This window comes from Chlamydomonas reinhardtii, chromosome 13, assembly GCF_000002595.2.
Source record: "Chlamydomonas reinhardtii strain CC-503 cw92 mt+ chromosome 13, whole genome shotgun sequence".
Taxonomy (NCBI): Eukaryota; Viridiplantae; Chlorophyta; class Chlorophyceae; order Chlamydomonadales; family Chlamydomonadaceae; genus Chlamydomonas; species Chlamydomonas reinhardtii.
In genome coordinates this window covers 4,425,973-4,439,451 of record NC_057016.1, presented here as the reverse complement: position 1 = coordinate 4,439,451, position 13,479 = coordinate 4,425,973, and the positions used below count along the sequence as shown (strand labels likewise).

Sequence of the window (13,479 nt, the reverse complement as noted above, 5' to 3'; positions counted from 1 at the left end):
TTAGCAAGCAAAAAAAGTTCATGTGCGCGTTGCGTGCTGTGGGCCCCTGACGCTCCCACGACAGCTCCCCATGGGCCCCATACCTGGATCCGCGCCATGGCCCGCGCTCCAGAAAGTATGAGCTTGTGGCCATCCACCAGATCGATGGACGCGAAAGGGCAAACAGGCAAAGGATGGGCCGAAGGACAGGGGTGTAACCTGGTGTAACCTGACGAAGATGTGGGAAGAAAAGGGGTGCGAGATAAGGGAGGGGGAGTGGCGGGAATCCGGCAAGTTGTGAAACTTCCATGGTCATTCGGTTGTGGACACAGGCCTGGCTGGCCGGGGGGCCAAGTTAGGGCGGCGGCCTCTGGCGCCAAGTAAGATGCCGCGCGCCAACCAAGATGCCGCGCCCCCAAGATGCCGCCTGGCGGCAACTTTCCCACCCTCCTCGCTCTGGGGCTCTGGGCGTCACATCGCCTATCCGTGTTGCGCGTCCACCCGTGCCGCACGCAGTACGATCGGGATGAGCCAGGCAACAATCGCGCTGTCTTTACTTGTTTGGCCGCCCGAGTTCAGTACTTTCTTTCCTCCCTTCGCTCCATATGCCCGCCCCTCAGGCGGCCGCCTCGCACAGCTCGCTCCAGTCTTAAGCTGCAGCCGCCCGCCCAGCCCCAGCGCGCTCCCTGGCTGTCCTTGTGTTCTTGCTGTCTCTTGCATTGTTTAGCCCGGCTCCCCTGCTCGATGCTGCTGCTTTGCGCCCTCCCCCACGCGCACGCCCTCCCCTGCTCCCTCCCAGGCATGTCGCTGGGCATCGGTGGCGCTGGTGGTCAATCGATGCCGATATCCGAGTCTCCAACGGGAGGTGGGCCACTGGGCCGTGGCCACATGTGTGCGTGCCCCTCCTGAGTCCTGACCCCTGACGCATGTGCAGTCCGTGCCCTGCCACAACATTGATCCCACAGCACTCATCAACTGATCAGCCGACATCAGCAGGTGCATCAGCACCTCCCTCTTCCACGTTCTCAACACCTAGTACGTGGCGCCCACATACTTTCCGCGCGCACCACCATGGAGTAACCCTTTACAAACACACACGCTGTACTCACACTTCACATGGAGCCAGGAGCTCCGCGCCTGCAAGCAGCAGCAGACTGCGCGTCCACATGCTGTTGGTGCGCGGGCAATGCCTCGTTGAACCTGGCCCTTTCCAGCCTGACCCAGCTGGTCCCAGCTGTGAGGGTGGCTGAGGTCGTTGACGCGCAAACTTCGTTGGCCAGACAGACATGTGCAAGATTTAATGCGCCATTTTATTTAGTTATAACGGGCAAGGGCAGCGCTTGCCCGGCAGATTGGTGTTCGCAGCTTACTAGGACGTTAGGAAATCCGCGCTGAACAAATCTCTCCCCCAACTTGAATAAAAATATTTGATGTGTACACGAGAATCAACAGTACTAATCCATTAAAGCATGTTGTCGACGAAAGGCTAGCCCTAGACAGGAGACGCGAGGGGCCGTTGTCGCTGAAGTCGCAAATGTGGCTATGTGGCATATTTCGACGCTCAAAATCAAGAAAACATGCACAAGGCCACAGGAATGCAGGCGCAGGTGAAGACGCGCTCCGGAAAGCGGTCGCAGCGTGACATGGCAAGCGTTTAAGCATGAAGTTTCCTGGGCAACAGCGCGTTATGTATCTTTGGAGATGCGGTCCTTGGTCGGGGGGTGTCCCTGACTGTCCCATGGCAATGTGGCCGACCACGACCTGCGGCTTTGTGCCCTGCAGATGGCGATATAGGTAACGCTAATGAAAGGGAGCTGCTGCCTTCGGCAGCGCTTCACAGCACAGCATCGGGCTCGGGGCCTGTTGTCGCGGCAGATGGCGCGGGCCTTCTCGCAGTTTTTGACCAGCTGCCCGTCCCTGTGACGCTCATCCGTTATCGGGATAACAAGGTGAGTCGGCTTGCCAGTCGTGGACAAGAAGTACAGGTCGACAATAAAAGTGCCCCCCCGACGAGCCCGTGCGTGCCTGTGCGGGACCAGCGCGCGTCGTTTCGCTGCGCAGCATGCGCCTCGCTCGTGTAGCGACGCCTCCCTCACGCTGCCTTCAGATCTTACTCCAGAACGAACCCAGCCGGGCTTTCTGGGGCGCATGCACGGAGCGCGTGGGCCCTCCGGGGGAGCGGGAGCCGCTGCTCGAGCTCCTCTTCCGTCTGTCCGAGGACGTGTGCGTGGATGACGTGTTGGTGGTGCTGCAGCAGGAAGGGACGTGGAAAGGTGCGGGCATGGCCACGTGGCATAGCCTGGGGTAGGGGCCTCTGGGGGCTTACAGATGGGGGCCGAGGGCATGGCGGCTACCATGAGTCCGAGGCGCTTATTAGTCATGGCATATGACAGCTGGGTGAACGTACGCCTCTCTTACGGCCAGCTTTTGACGTGGGGGCATGTGTGACTGCTTGTTTGTGGCAATCAACAGGACTCATGCTCGTGCCGGCGCCGCCGTTCGCGGGGGCTGCTGACCACAGCGACGACGACGATGACGACCACACGCTGTTGCCGCCCTACCACCGCCACCACCACCAGCAACAACCGCACGACCAGCACCAGCAGCACCAGCAGCAGCCGCACGACCAGCACCACCACCACCACCACGACCAGCAGCACAAGCACCAGCAGCTGCTACTGCCGCCGCCGCCGCACGCCGCAGCCACCATCAACATATCACAGGGAAGCGGTGCTGCCACAGCCGCCGGCGGCAACCAACATGCTGCGGGCGCACAGCCGGCTGCAGCTCCCCAACACCAACTGGTGTCCAGCAGCGCCGACCCACATCACCCCGACTCCGTGAACAGCGGCCGCGGTGGCGCGCTGGCCTTGGCGCTGCTCCAGACAACCGGGGCCTCGTCCCTCGGCGCCAGCGACCACTATAGCCACGGCAACAATGACAACCAGCAGCAGCAGCAGCAGCAGCAGCAGCAGGTGCTACTACCGACGGCTTTCTCGCAGCTGCAACAGCTACAGCGCCATCCGTCCGGAAGCGCCGGCGGCGGCGTCAGTGGCGCAGCAAGTGCCGGCGGCCACAGCTTTACGTCCTCGCAGGGCGTGGCTGGCGCCGTTGCCACCGGTGTGTCGCTGATGGGGCCCGGCGGCGTGCCGGACGATGGCGATAGGGGCTCTGGCGCCCCAAACATCGTCTCCGGCGGCGGCTCCTCTGGAGTCGGAAGCCGGCTGCTGCTGAGCGACGGGCACGGGGGATTGGAGGCGTATGGGGCCTCTGGGGCGTGCGCTGGAAACAGCGGTGGCGGCAGCGGCCGGCCGGCGGACAGCCGCGTCGGCCTGCAGGGCCGCAGCCGCCTTTTCCGGGACTCCTCCTACCGCAACAATACCACCGCCTCGCAGCAGCAGCAGCAGCAGCAGCAGCACCAGCAGCAGCAGTCCCACTTGCAGCACCCGCAGATGCCCCTGCACCGCGCCTCCGCCGCCACCATCGACGACGTCGGCGGCATCGGCATCGGCAGTGGCGGCACACAGCAGCTCTCCGCCGCCCGGCTGCTGGCGCCGCCGCCACCCATGCTCGCAAGCGCGCGCGCGCGCCGCGCCTCCACTACAGTGCTGATGGGCGGCAGCGGCGGTGGCAGCGGTGGCGGCGTTTTTGGGTCCACATTCTATGGAACAGCCTCAGATGCCATCCCAGGGCGCGGCAACTGGGGAAGCCCGGCGGAGGAGGGCCTCGGCGCTCTTTCTCCTGTCGCCGCCGCCTCAGGCGCCGACAGTGCTGGTCGTGGTGCGCTGCAGGGCACTGTGGTCGGCTTCCGAGGCTCCAGTTCGGTGGCTGCATTCGTTGCCGGTACCGGCCTGCCCGGCAACGCGAACGGCGCTGGCCTCAGCTCCGTCGCAAGCGCCGCCGCCGCCGTCGGCGTTGGCGCCGCCGGCGCCGGCGTCCCCAGCGGCTCCGCCTTAAGCTCGGCAGCCCTGCCCGTGCCATCCACCGCCTCCATCTCCGCTGCTCACCTGTCCCACGCGCAGTCGCAACAGCCGTCGCAGCAGCAGCAGCTGACGGCGTCTCCGTCCTCGCCGCGCCCCGCCAACGGCGGTGGCCGCCGCCTGCCCAAGCGCTCCATGAGCTTCATCGTCGGCGTCGCCGCCAGGACTGCCGTCGCCGTCGCGCCGCTGCCTAGCAGCGGCGCCGCCAGCGGCACCGGCGGAACCACGCCAAACAGCATCAACCTCCTCAGCAGTGGGCTGCCTGTCGGTGCCGCCGCCGCGCAGCAGCCATCTGTAGCATGGCGCGAGCCGGAAGAGGCCGGCGTGGCGGCTGTGGCTCCGACCGCGGCGTCCTTCACCGGCGGTGTTGGGTTTGGCATCGCTTATGGCAGCGGCGGCCGTAGCCATGCGGGCAGCGCGGTGGGCTTGCGCTCGATGCTGCGGTCGGGGGCGCCGCCGACGGCCCCGGGGGAGTGCACTGGTTCCGGCGCGTTGGCCACGGCCGCTGCAGGCCTCCTGCAGGGCCCGCAGGGGCAGGGGCTGGGCAGCCAGCAGGGGCAGGGGCTGGGTAGCCAGCGGGACCGGGCGCAGCGAGACCTACTCGCTGCGCTGCAGACATCGGCGTGGGGGACCATGATGATGGGCGGCTCGAGCCGCAGTCCTGCCGCGGGAGGAGGGATGCCGGCGCGCTCGCCGCCACCGCATGCCGGAGTGGCACAGCGCCGGCCGCCGCGCCGCGCGCGCAGCGTTGAGATGCTGCTTCCCGCGGTCGCCGAAGCGGATAGGCCGTCGGCTGCGGCTGCGGCCGCGGCTGCCTACGGCACGTTTGCGCGCGCGCAGCACGGCTTACTCGCTGCGCCCATGAGCAGTGTGGAGGTGTCGTCGCCTTCTGCTGCCAGCCTGATGCTGGCGGTGCAGCCCTCCTTCGCCAGCTGCGCCGCCATGCAGCGCCCGAGCGCGCTGCTGCTGCAGCAGCAGTTGCTGGTGCAGCAGCAGCAGCTGCAGCAGCCGGGCCTGCAGCAGTCGCCCTTGCAGCAGTCGCCTCGGGAGCAGCAGCAGCAGCAGCAGCAGCAGCAGACGTCGACATCGGTGGGGGTGGGGCCGGCGCCGCGTCAGCTCAACCGCTGGCTGTCGGTGCCCGCGCATGCGACGGCACAAGCCCCGACGGCGACAACAGCTGCGGCGCAGCAGGCGGCGTGCATGGCCGGCGGCTCTCGGTCTGCCAGTGCCACCTCTGTGGCCGCGGCTGCGTTGGCGGCTCCGGCGCTGCCGCTGCCTGTCGGTCACCGCACCGCCTCCGGCATAGGCATGGCGGCCGCGCCGGGCGTGATCGACGCCGCCGTTGTAGCGCCGCCGCGCATCCTCTTCACAGCCGCCTCGACCGACTTCCTGGACATCGGCGGCGCCGGCTGCGTGGTGCCAGGGTCCGCCGGGCAGACCAGCACCGGCGGGGCCAGGGGCGGCGGCGCTGCCTCCGCCACCTCACTGCATCGGACTGTTGATGTAACGAGCCCCAGCGCAAGCGCCGCCGCCATCGCCGCCGCGGTTAGTGTCGGCGGCGGAAACGGCACCACCTCTGGCGGCTCCGCCGCCGCCGCGTCTGCGGGCGGCTGGGGCGCGGCGACGCGGTGCACGGACTCAACAGGTCAGGCGTCCGAACTGACCTCAGGGCAGCTGCTGCCGCTGCCGACGGAGTCAGCCGCAGGCTCCGCCGCCGCCAGCGCCAGCCTGCCTCAGTCCCAGTTCGCCAACTCTGCTGGTTCCGCTGCGGCCGCTGCCGCCGTCGCGGCGGCGGCGCACACGGGCGCGAGTGCCCTTACCGCGGGCGGCAGCCGGCTCGGTGGCTCCGACGTCACAGCGGGCGGCGGCGGCGCGCGTATGAACCTCCGCAGCGGCGGCGGCAGCCACCCCCTCAGCGGCGCAATGCACCGCATTGTCAACATGGCCCTCGTGTCCATGTCGCCTGCGGGCAGCCTCGGCGGCGGCAGCGGCGACCGGACCATGAATGGCGGCGGCGGCGGCGGCGTCACCAGCGGCGTCACTAGCGGCAGCCTCGGCGGCGGCAGCGGCAGCATCGCTCGCAGCAGCGCCCGGCGGCGTGCCTCGTGCATTCTGCCCTGCAGCTCCAACGTTGCGGACCTGAACACAGCCATGGACCGCCTGGACTTGTGTGTGGCCGTGGATGCAGGCGCCGTCGCCGGCTGCGGCGGCGGCGGCGGCGGCGGCGCCAGCAGCCGCCTCGGCGCCGGCAGCCGCACGGGCACGGCTAGCGGCAGCGGTACGGTACCGTTTGCCCAGGCCACGACACAGCAGCAGCTGGGCGACATGATGATGGACGCAGCCCTGCCCAACCAGCCCATCTGCGCCACCGCCGTAGGCAGCAGCTCCACAAGCAGCCTCTCCCGACTGCGCTCGGCGGGCGGGCGGGCGGCAGCGGCCGGGCCGGACGCGCCCTCCCAAAGCGCGACAGGCGCGCGACACCCGCTGTCGCCGCTTTCCACGACCGCCCTTCCCTCGTCACCGTTGGTGTGCGATGCCATGGCGGTGGCGATTACCTCGCCGACAGCCAGCCGACGACCTCTGTCGCCCACAGCTCTGCTGCCGCACCTGCCGACGCCGCAGCCGCTGGCGCCGGCGGCTTTCAAGCGCTGGTCTGTCACCGCCATCCTCGAAGACCCGCCCTCGGCCGCATATGGCGGCAGCAGCGGCGGCGGTGCCGCGGCCGCCGGCAGCTCTGACGTGGTCGGTGGCGGCGGCGGCGGCGGCGGCAAACAGCGGCTCGCTGACAGTGCCGCCCGGGCCCTGATGACCTGCACAAGCATTGGCACCTCGGGGCAGGTCACCGCCAGCGCCACAGCCGAAGGAGTCAATGGTGGCGGTGGCGGCCGCGCCGGCGGCGGCGGCGGCGGCGGCGGTGATGCACAGGACGGCGAAGGAGTGGAGTACTCCGCCTTTGGGCTTGTGACGACGACCGACGTGGGCGGCAGCGAAGCGAGGTGCGGGCAGGCCGGCGGCGGCGCGGGCGGTGCCGCCGCCATCGCGGCCGCCGCCGCCGCGGCGGCTGCGGATGCCAACATCAGTACCGCAGGCTACTTCAGCAGCGCAACCAACGCCGTCCTCACTCAAACCATGAGCCTTCAGCTCACTCGGCCGGACAGCCCCGCCGCCGCCGCCGCCACTGCCGCCGCCAGCGGCAGCGAGCCCGCATCGCTCACATCTGAGCTCGCGCGCGGCGCCGCCGACGTGGCGGCGGCAGCTGGGGCCGCCGCCGCCAATACCCCGGCGCCAGTGTCTGCCGAGGCTGTTCTGCCAAGCCCTCGCGCCAGCGGCGACAGCAGGCCGGCCTCCGGCGCTGGCGCCCTTGCCAGCGGCGCCGGCAGCAAGACCGGCAGCGGCGGCCCCGGCGGCATTGGCTTTGCCATTCGTGGCCTCCTTGCCTCTGCGCTGCAGGCAGCGGCAGGCGGCGGCGGCGGCGCCGCCGCCGGTGCCACCACCAGCGGCGCGGTGTCTGGGCCTATGAGCGCTTCCATTACGTTTCAGGGCCTCCTTGACGGAGATGGGGTGCCGGTGACGGCGGACAACATGACGGCTGGCGTCGGGGCCAGCAGCTTCCGGATCTCGGGTCGCCAGAGCGGGGCGGATGCCGTTGGCAGCGGCGGCATGCGGCGCTCACCGGCCCTGACCCTGGCTGCTGGCCCGACCTCCCTCTCGGGCAGCGGCGCTGCCAACCACGGCGTCAAGGGCGGCGGCGGCGGCGGCGGCGGCGGCGGCGGCAGCGGCGGCGGCACCACCGCCACCGCCACCGGCACCACTCCTTCCAGCGGGGCGACGCCCGCGGGTCTATCGCGTCGCTCGCCAGCGGGGGCTGCGGCTGCGGCTGCGGCTGCGACCAGTTGCCGCAGCGGAAACGGCAACCGTGGCGGTACCGGCCACGGCGCTGAAGTCAGTGAAGCGGAGCAGCAGCTGGCGGCGGCGCTAGACTCGCGCGACACGCCGCAGTGGCAGTTGGCGGCGGCGGCGCGCGGCAGCAACGACGTCGTCCTTGCGGCGTCGCCGGGAGCACATGGCGGCAGCGGCGGCGGCGGCCAAGGCGGCAGAAGCGTGGATGGGAGTAGTGATTGTACTGCCTCTGCTGCTACGAGCGCGGCTGTGAATTCCACGGCGGCGGCGGCGGCGGCTGGGGGCAATGCCAGTTGCGCGGGTGGCGAGCAGTGGCACGAGGTGTCGATCCGGCAGTTCGTGCATCCCGTGCTTAAGGAGACTGTGCTGCTGCTGGTGCAGGTGCGCGCGTGCCAGGATAAGGAAAAGAACGCCTTCTTGAATGCCACTTGCGCGTCACTGCAATTGTTGCCACTCGCTTCTTACATGCATGCATGCACATACTCACAGGTACTTGTGTGCGCAAGTGTGCGTCTTGTGCACCTTTCCTTGCGCTTTGTAACACACGTACGTGCACAACACATGCTAATAATGAGCACACAAAACAAAACGCGGCCCACAGAACGACGTGACGGCCCGCATCTGGGCGGAGCGGCAGCTTGCCCGAGTGGTGGAGGCCGAGCACACACTCCTGGAGAACATCTTCCCACACCACGTGAGTGGCCGCCGTTGGTGGTTATCGGGGGTTAGCTAAACCGGGTTTCACCCTGTCTCATCGTGCGTTTTCTAAACATGTGCGCACGCAAACGCTAACGCTAACGCTGACGCCCCATGCAGGTGATTGAGCACATCGCCACCGCCACCGCGCGCGCGGCGGCCGGCTGCGGACCCCTGCCCGCCGCCCGCGACAGCCACGGCGGCTACGGCGCCAGCGAGAGGGGCAGCAGCGCTCATCACAGGCCACATGCACACACCTCCAACCCCCACCTCGACTCCGCCGCCGCCGCCGCGGCGCCCCGGGCGTCGCGTGCTGGCGCCGCCGCGGGCGACACGGCGGAGTCCTCGGCGAGGGCGCAGCAGGCGCGGGCGGAGGCGGGCGCGGGCGCGGGCGCGGGTGCTGCGATGTCGCCAGAGGACCGCGAGCGTTCCCAGCTGCACCAGTACCTACACACGCAGCACAGCGTTGATCGCTACAGGGCCGGCGGCGGCGCCGGAGGCGGCAGCGCCGGCGGCACGGGCAATGGACATGTTGGGCATGGCGGTGGCGGTGGTGGCGGGCTGGGCCGGTCGGCTCTCCCCGCCATCCGTGGAGACACGTTCCTGCACCTGGCCACCAGCCACTCCATGATCACCGTAATGTTCTGTGACATCCAGGTAGGTGGGCGACAGCCCGGTGGCGCTGTGGGGGCTGCTGTGGTGGCTGTGGGGGCTGTTGCGGTGTCTGGTGGCTGTGGGGGCTGCGGTGCCCGTGGGGCGCATGGCGCGATTGGCTGCTGTGGGGAGTGTTGTTGTGGGGCGTTTGGTTGTGGCACGTGCGTGCTGAAATGCCTGCCTGGGGGGCCATAGGTGCCGGGGCGGCTCGCGCGGGGGCTCGTCACCTGACCACCCGGTGACCGCTTGGCCCGCCGGCCCCGCTGTTGACCCGCCGCCGCAACACCGCCCGCCTCGCCGTGCGCACGCAGGGCTTCACGCCCATGTGCAAGGAGGTCCGGCCCGTGGTGGTGATGGCGTTCCTGGTAAGTAGTGCGTGAGCTGTATGTGGCGTGAAGCCTTGTAGCGGTAGGTGGTGTGTGGACTCAACGCCGTCCCAACCTAGCCGCCCAGCCCAGCTGGCGTGCAGGTACTTGCTCGTTGTACGTGTGTGTGCGGTCCTGTTGGTTTCAGCTCTCGACGCAGAGCCTGCATGCGGAGCCCTGAGCGAGCTCAATCGCTAGCTAGTGCGGTATGTACCCCGCAGAAGCCCGTCCCTTACTTAAGTCCGTCCATGCCCGTTACTCCGGCAGAACGACCTGTTCACGCGGCTGGACGCGTTGCTTGATGAGTTCGGGGTGTACAAGGTGGAGACCATCGGCGACTGCTACGTGGCTGCGGGGGGGCTGATGAAGACGGACGAGGACACGGGCGCGGTCACGGTGCGCAGTGATGACGTGGACCCGCTGCACGCCTACCGTACCGTGCAGTTCGCAAAGGTGGGTCTTGCAGGCCGCCGGCTCACAGTGCTGCTCACGGTAACGTACTTTGGATTGCACCACTAGCTAGCGTCTCTGGGCTGGCGTTTATCTCATACCGCATGGAATCTCCGAAGTCCGTGCATGGCTCCACCACAAGTCTCCGTGGGGGACACTGGTCCCGGACATCGGAGTTTTGACTAGTCTGGCCCAACCTTTCCCCTGCTGCACAACCGCAACCACACACACACACACACACACACACACACACACACACACACACACACACACACACACACACACACACACACACACACACACACACACACGCACACACACACACACACACACACACACACACACGTGCAGGCGCTGCTGCGTGCCGCGTCCGCCGTGCGGCTGCCCACGACCGGCCAGCCGGTGCGCATGCGGGTGGGCATCCACAGCGGCAGTGCCATGAGCGGCGTGGTGGGCACACGGTGAGCGGATTGGGTAGAGGAGGCTGCCAGGGTCTGCTCCTGGCGTGGACGTTCGACACTGTGATGTCGCCATCATCAATCAGACCAACAATAAGCAGCGAATAAGGCCCGCACCTACCGTATCATGACTACTGCCCCCTGCTGACGTCCGACGCTTCTGCTACTATGCATGCGTGCGTGTGCAGGATGCCGCGTTTCTGTTTGTTCGGTGACACCATGAACACAGCCTCGAGGTGAGTCGTGAGGCCGGGGCTGGGGCGGGGCCGGCAGGTTGGTTGGCGGCACGGGAAGCCAGCGTCAGGGATCGTGCGGCAGCAGCAGGCGGGGTTGGCGGCAGCTGGATGGAAACCCTGCTGTGGTCCTATTCCTGGCTGAGGCCCATTCCAATGATCCTCTCAAAGCACAGTCGGACGCATCTCCTTGACCTCCCCCTTAAGCGTCTCTTGTTTACTTCTCATGGGAATAGCGAAACCAAACAACCCTGTTCCCTCCCGGGCTTTCTCTTGCGTTCCGCGCTGCCGGCACAAACGACCCGCCCCCCCCCCCACACACACACACACGCTTCCCCACGCCCACAGGATGGAGAGCAGCGGCGAGCCCGGCGCCATCCACGTCAGCGCCGCCACCCGTGAGCTGGTGCCGGGCGAGGACTGGGAGCCCACCGGCGGCGTGGACGTCAAGGGCAAGGGCCGCATGGATACCTACCTGCTGCGGCCGTGATGATGATAACACAAGATGCCTGGAGCGGACACAAGACTACAAATCAGACCCACCAACAGTTGACGAGTAAAACAATCGAGCCCGCCACATGGAGACAGTGAGCATTCTCGTTGCAGTGGGTGCCCTCTACAGCTGTCTTCTCGTTGCAGTGGGTATTATGCTACCGGCCTTCGATTGTTTGGGGATTGATCTACCACATTGGACATAAGAACTGCAGCACCAGGCGTTGTGTATCACACACGTCACCATCTTTCCCAATTATGAAAGTGCACATGCGCGGCTGACATTCTCGAGCTTTGAACCAGTTGCGGTTTTAATGGAGTTTATTCATTGTGCATCGATTGGGGAGATGTACGGGTGCTTGATGGCGCTGCAAGATAGTATGGGGCGCAGTAGTATACCGCATGATGATAATGGGGTATGCTGTAATGGGGTATCCTTGTGGGGTATCCTCGGGATACATGGAGGGAATCGTCAGGGTGCAGCAGGTGCTGGGGGCGGGGTGAGGCAGGCGGGGAGGCATTTATGATTCAGTGGTTGATGGCCGGCACGCATACATTTGGGACGCAGACTGTTTGTGCCCACTTTCATGCCAGAGGGTTATCGGGTTTTTTTGCTGCTGTTACGGCTGGCTGAGGTACCTGAGGATTCCACTAACTTGCCCAGGGTTTCCCTAGCCCACTAGCGCCAGGACGGGGCTGTGGCTGATGTGGCCTCAACCTTCATCCCCACCGTATCCGGTGGCGGATAGATGCTATGTGAGCTGGGCTGTGCAGCGTGTAGACGCGCTAAAATGGCGTTTTTGCTTCGTAAGGCTAGGCTGTCGAACAGAGTTGTTAGCAGCATGTGATTGCTCGCGGCAACCCCGACAACGCACGCACTGAATTGCTTATCGGGAATCCAATGCACGAATGAATGCATGCCTGGGCCTCGGCTTTCGCGCCTCGAAGTCGTGTCCTGGGTCGTGTTGCGGCTGTTTGTGAAGGGCATGCAACAACGAGTGAGAGGACACTAGTGTTTGAGAGAGCCGAAGCGTCAAGACCACGAGAGACAATCGATGGAAGCAACATGGAAGGCGGTGCTGCTTGACGCGCTCGGGGTGGGCGTGGGCAGCTCTCACAACTTAGAAAGCCGCACGAGAGCGTTGACGCTAACGGGGAATGCTAGTATGGTCGTGTGCGCCGCAGCAATGCTGGCGGCTTTGGGCTGGAAGCAGGCTTTCATGCAGGTTGCGGGGAGTCGTCACGGATAGACTGGTCCCGACCTCCAGTACGGATGGCATGCATTCCATTGCCACGGATTATATGCTGGTGGCTTGCCTTAATCACCCACCAACCTTTAATTAGCATAATCTATGTTTTGGTGCTGAAGTTGTGAAGCCTCGTATTTCGAGCTTTCCTGGAGGGGCAACTAACCTCCCAGGTCGGATGCGGAACCCGGACGCCAGCAAATGTTTTAAGGCCCTGGCACGTCAGTCAGAGTGCACGCTTCTCTGTACTGGAGGGCTGCAATTTCGGCGTTATTCGGTATGGGGGTGCGGAGTACCGAAACGGCGGTTGTGATTCGGGGCCGGCCTTGGAAGTACCACAAGCGCCAACATTGAACAAAATTGCGTGGTCCTAGACCATTCGAGCCTTAGTCGTGCCATGCTGGCGCAGGCGCAATAACAATTCCGGGTTATTGCTAGGTGTGTTTTGGGGGGGATTAACTGTGGTAGCAGGCCGCTGAGCCCGAGCCAAAGGCACGGTATTGCGGTCACTCTGTTGCTCTGAGAGGGGAGCAACCAAGCGCACGGTTAAATATTGTGCGCATGCGTCCGCATGGAGTCGTAACACTGCAAGCCACGGTCAATGTGCTGACGACGTGTGTTATGACGCATACGGAGTGCGCGAGGCCCGGTAGCGCGTCAGTCCTTGCCACCGGTATGCTATATCCAGTGTGCGTGTGTATGACATTGCCATTACGCATTGCAGGACGACGGCAGGGCAGTAATGAGGGGGTGGGTGAGATTGGATTCAATGGACAGCGCCTGCCAAGGGTTGGGGCAGTGCTTGGGAACCTCTTTGGTGCATGCTGCAGGTGGCCGATGGCTTGTCATTGTGATTGTACGCCTGTGATCAGTAGGAACTGCTTAAATGGAATTCATTATGAGTTATGTACCCGATGCACCTTGCTACTTGCCGCGCACATTTACATCTCTGCGGATTGCAATGAAGATTGTTGATTGCTGAGGCGCAATGGGGATGCTGCATAGGGAGCGCCAGTTGGAACGTA

At 65.7% G+C, this 13,479-nt stretch overlaps 1 protein-coding gene across 1 annotated transcript; it reads left to right on the top strand.

The window, feature by feature from the left end:
* Nucleotides 1–92: 92 nt before the first annotated feature.
* Nucleotides 93–13,478, top strand: CHLRE_13g603350v5 (uncharacterized protein). Its single transcript, XM_043069822.1, has 17 exons — nucleotides 93–234; nucleotides 312–359; nucleotides 779–844; nucleotides 1,573–1,586; nucleotides 1,762–1,928; nucleotides 2,087–2,252; nucleotides 2,452–2,954; nucleotides 3,075–4,379; nucleotides 4,482–7,322; nucleotides 7,410–8,240; nucleotides 8,461–8,553; nucleotides 8,676–9,212; nucleotides 9,521–9,574; nucleotides 9,842–10,027; nucleotides 10,376–10,485; nucleotides 10,671–10,718; nucleotides 11,064–13,478. The coding sequence occupies exons 1-17, from the start codon at nucleotides 218–220 to the stop codon at nucleotides 11,203–11,205; spliced, it is 7,128 nt and encodes a 2,375-aa protein (XP_042917785.1). The 5' UTR covers nucleotides 93–217; the 3' UTR covers nucleotides 11,206–13,478.
* The last annotated feature ends 1 nt before the right edge of the window (nucleotide 13,479 follows it).

Bases quoted from the DNA above. Each gene is read 5' to 3' on its own strand.
- CHLRE_13g603350v5 (XM_043069822.1), top strand. The intron at 8,241-8,460 runs GTGCGCGCGTGC...CGCGGCCCACAG, and splicing joins CTGTGCTGCTGCTGGTGCAG to AACGACGTGACGGCCCGCAT. The intron at 10,719-11,063 runs GTGAGTCGTGAG...CCACGCCCACAG, and splicing joins ACCATGAACACAGCCTCGAG to GATGGAGAGCAGCGGCGAGC.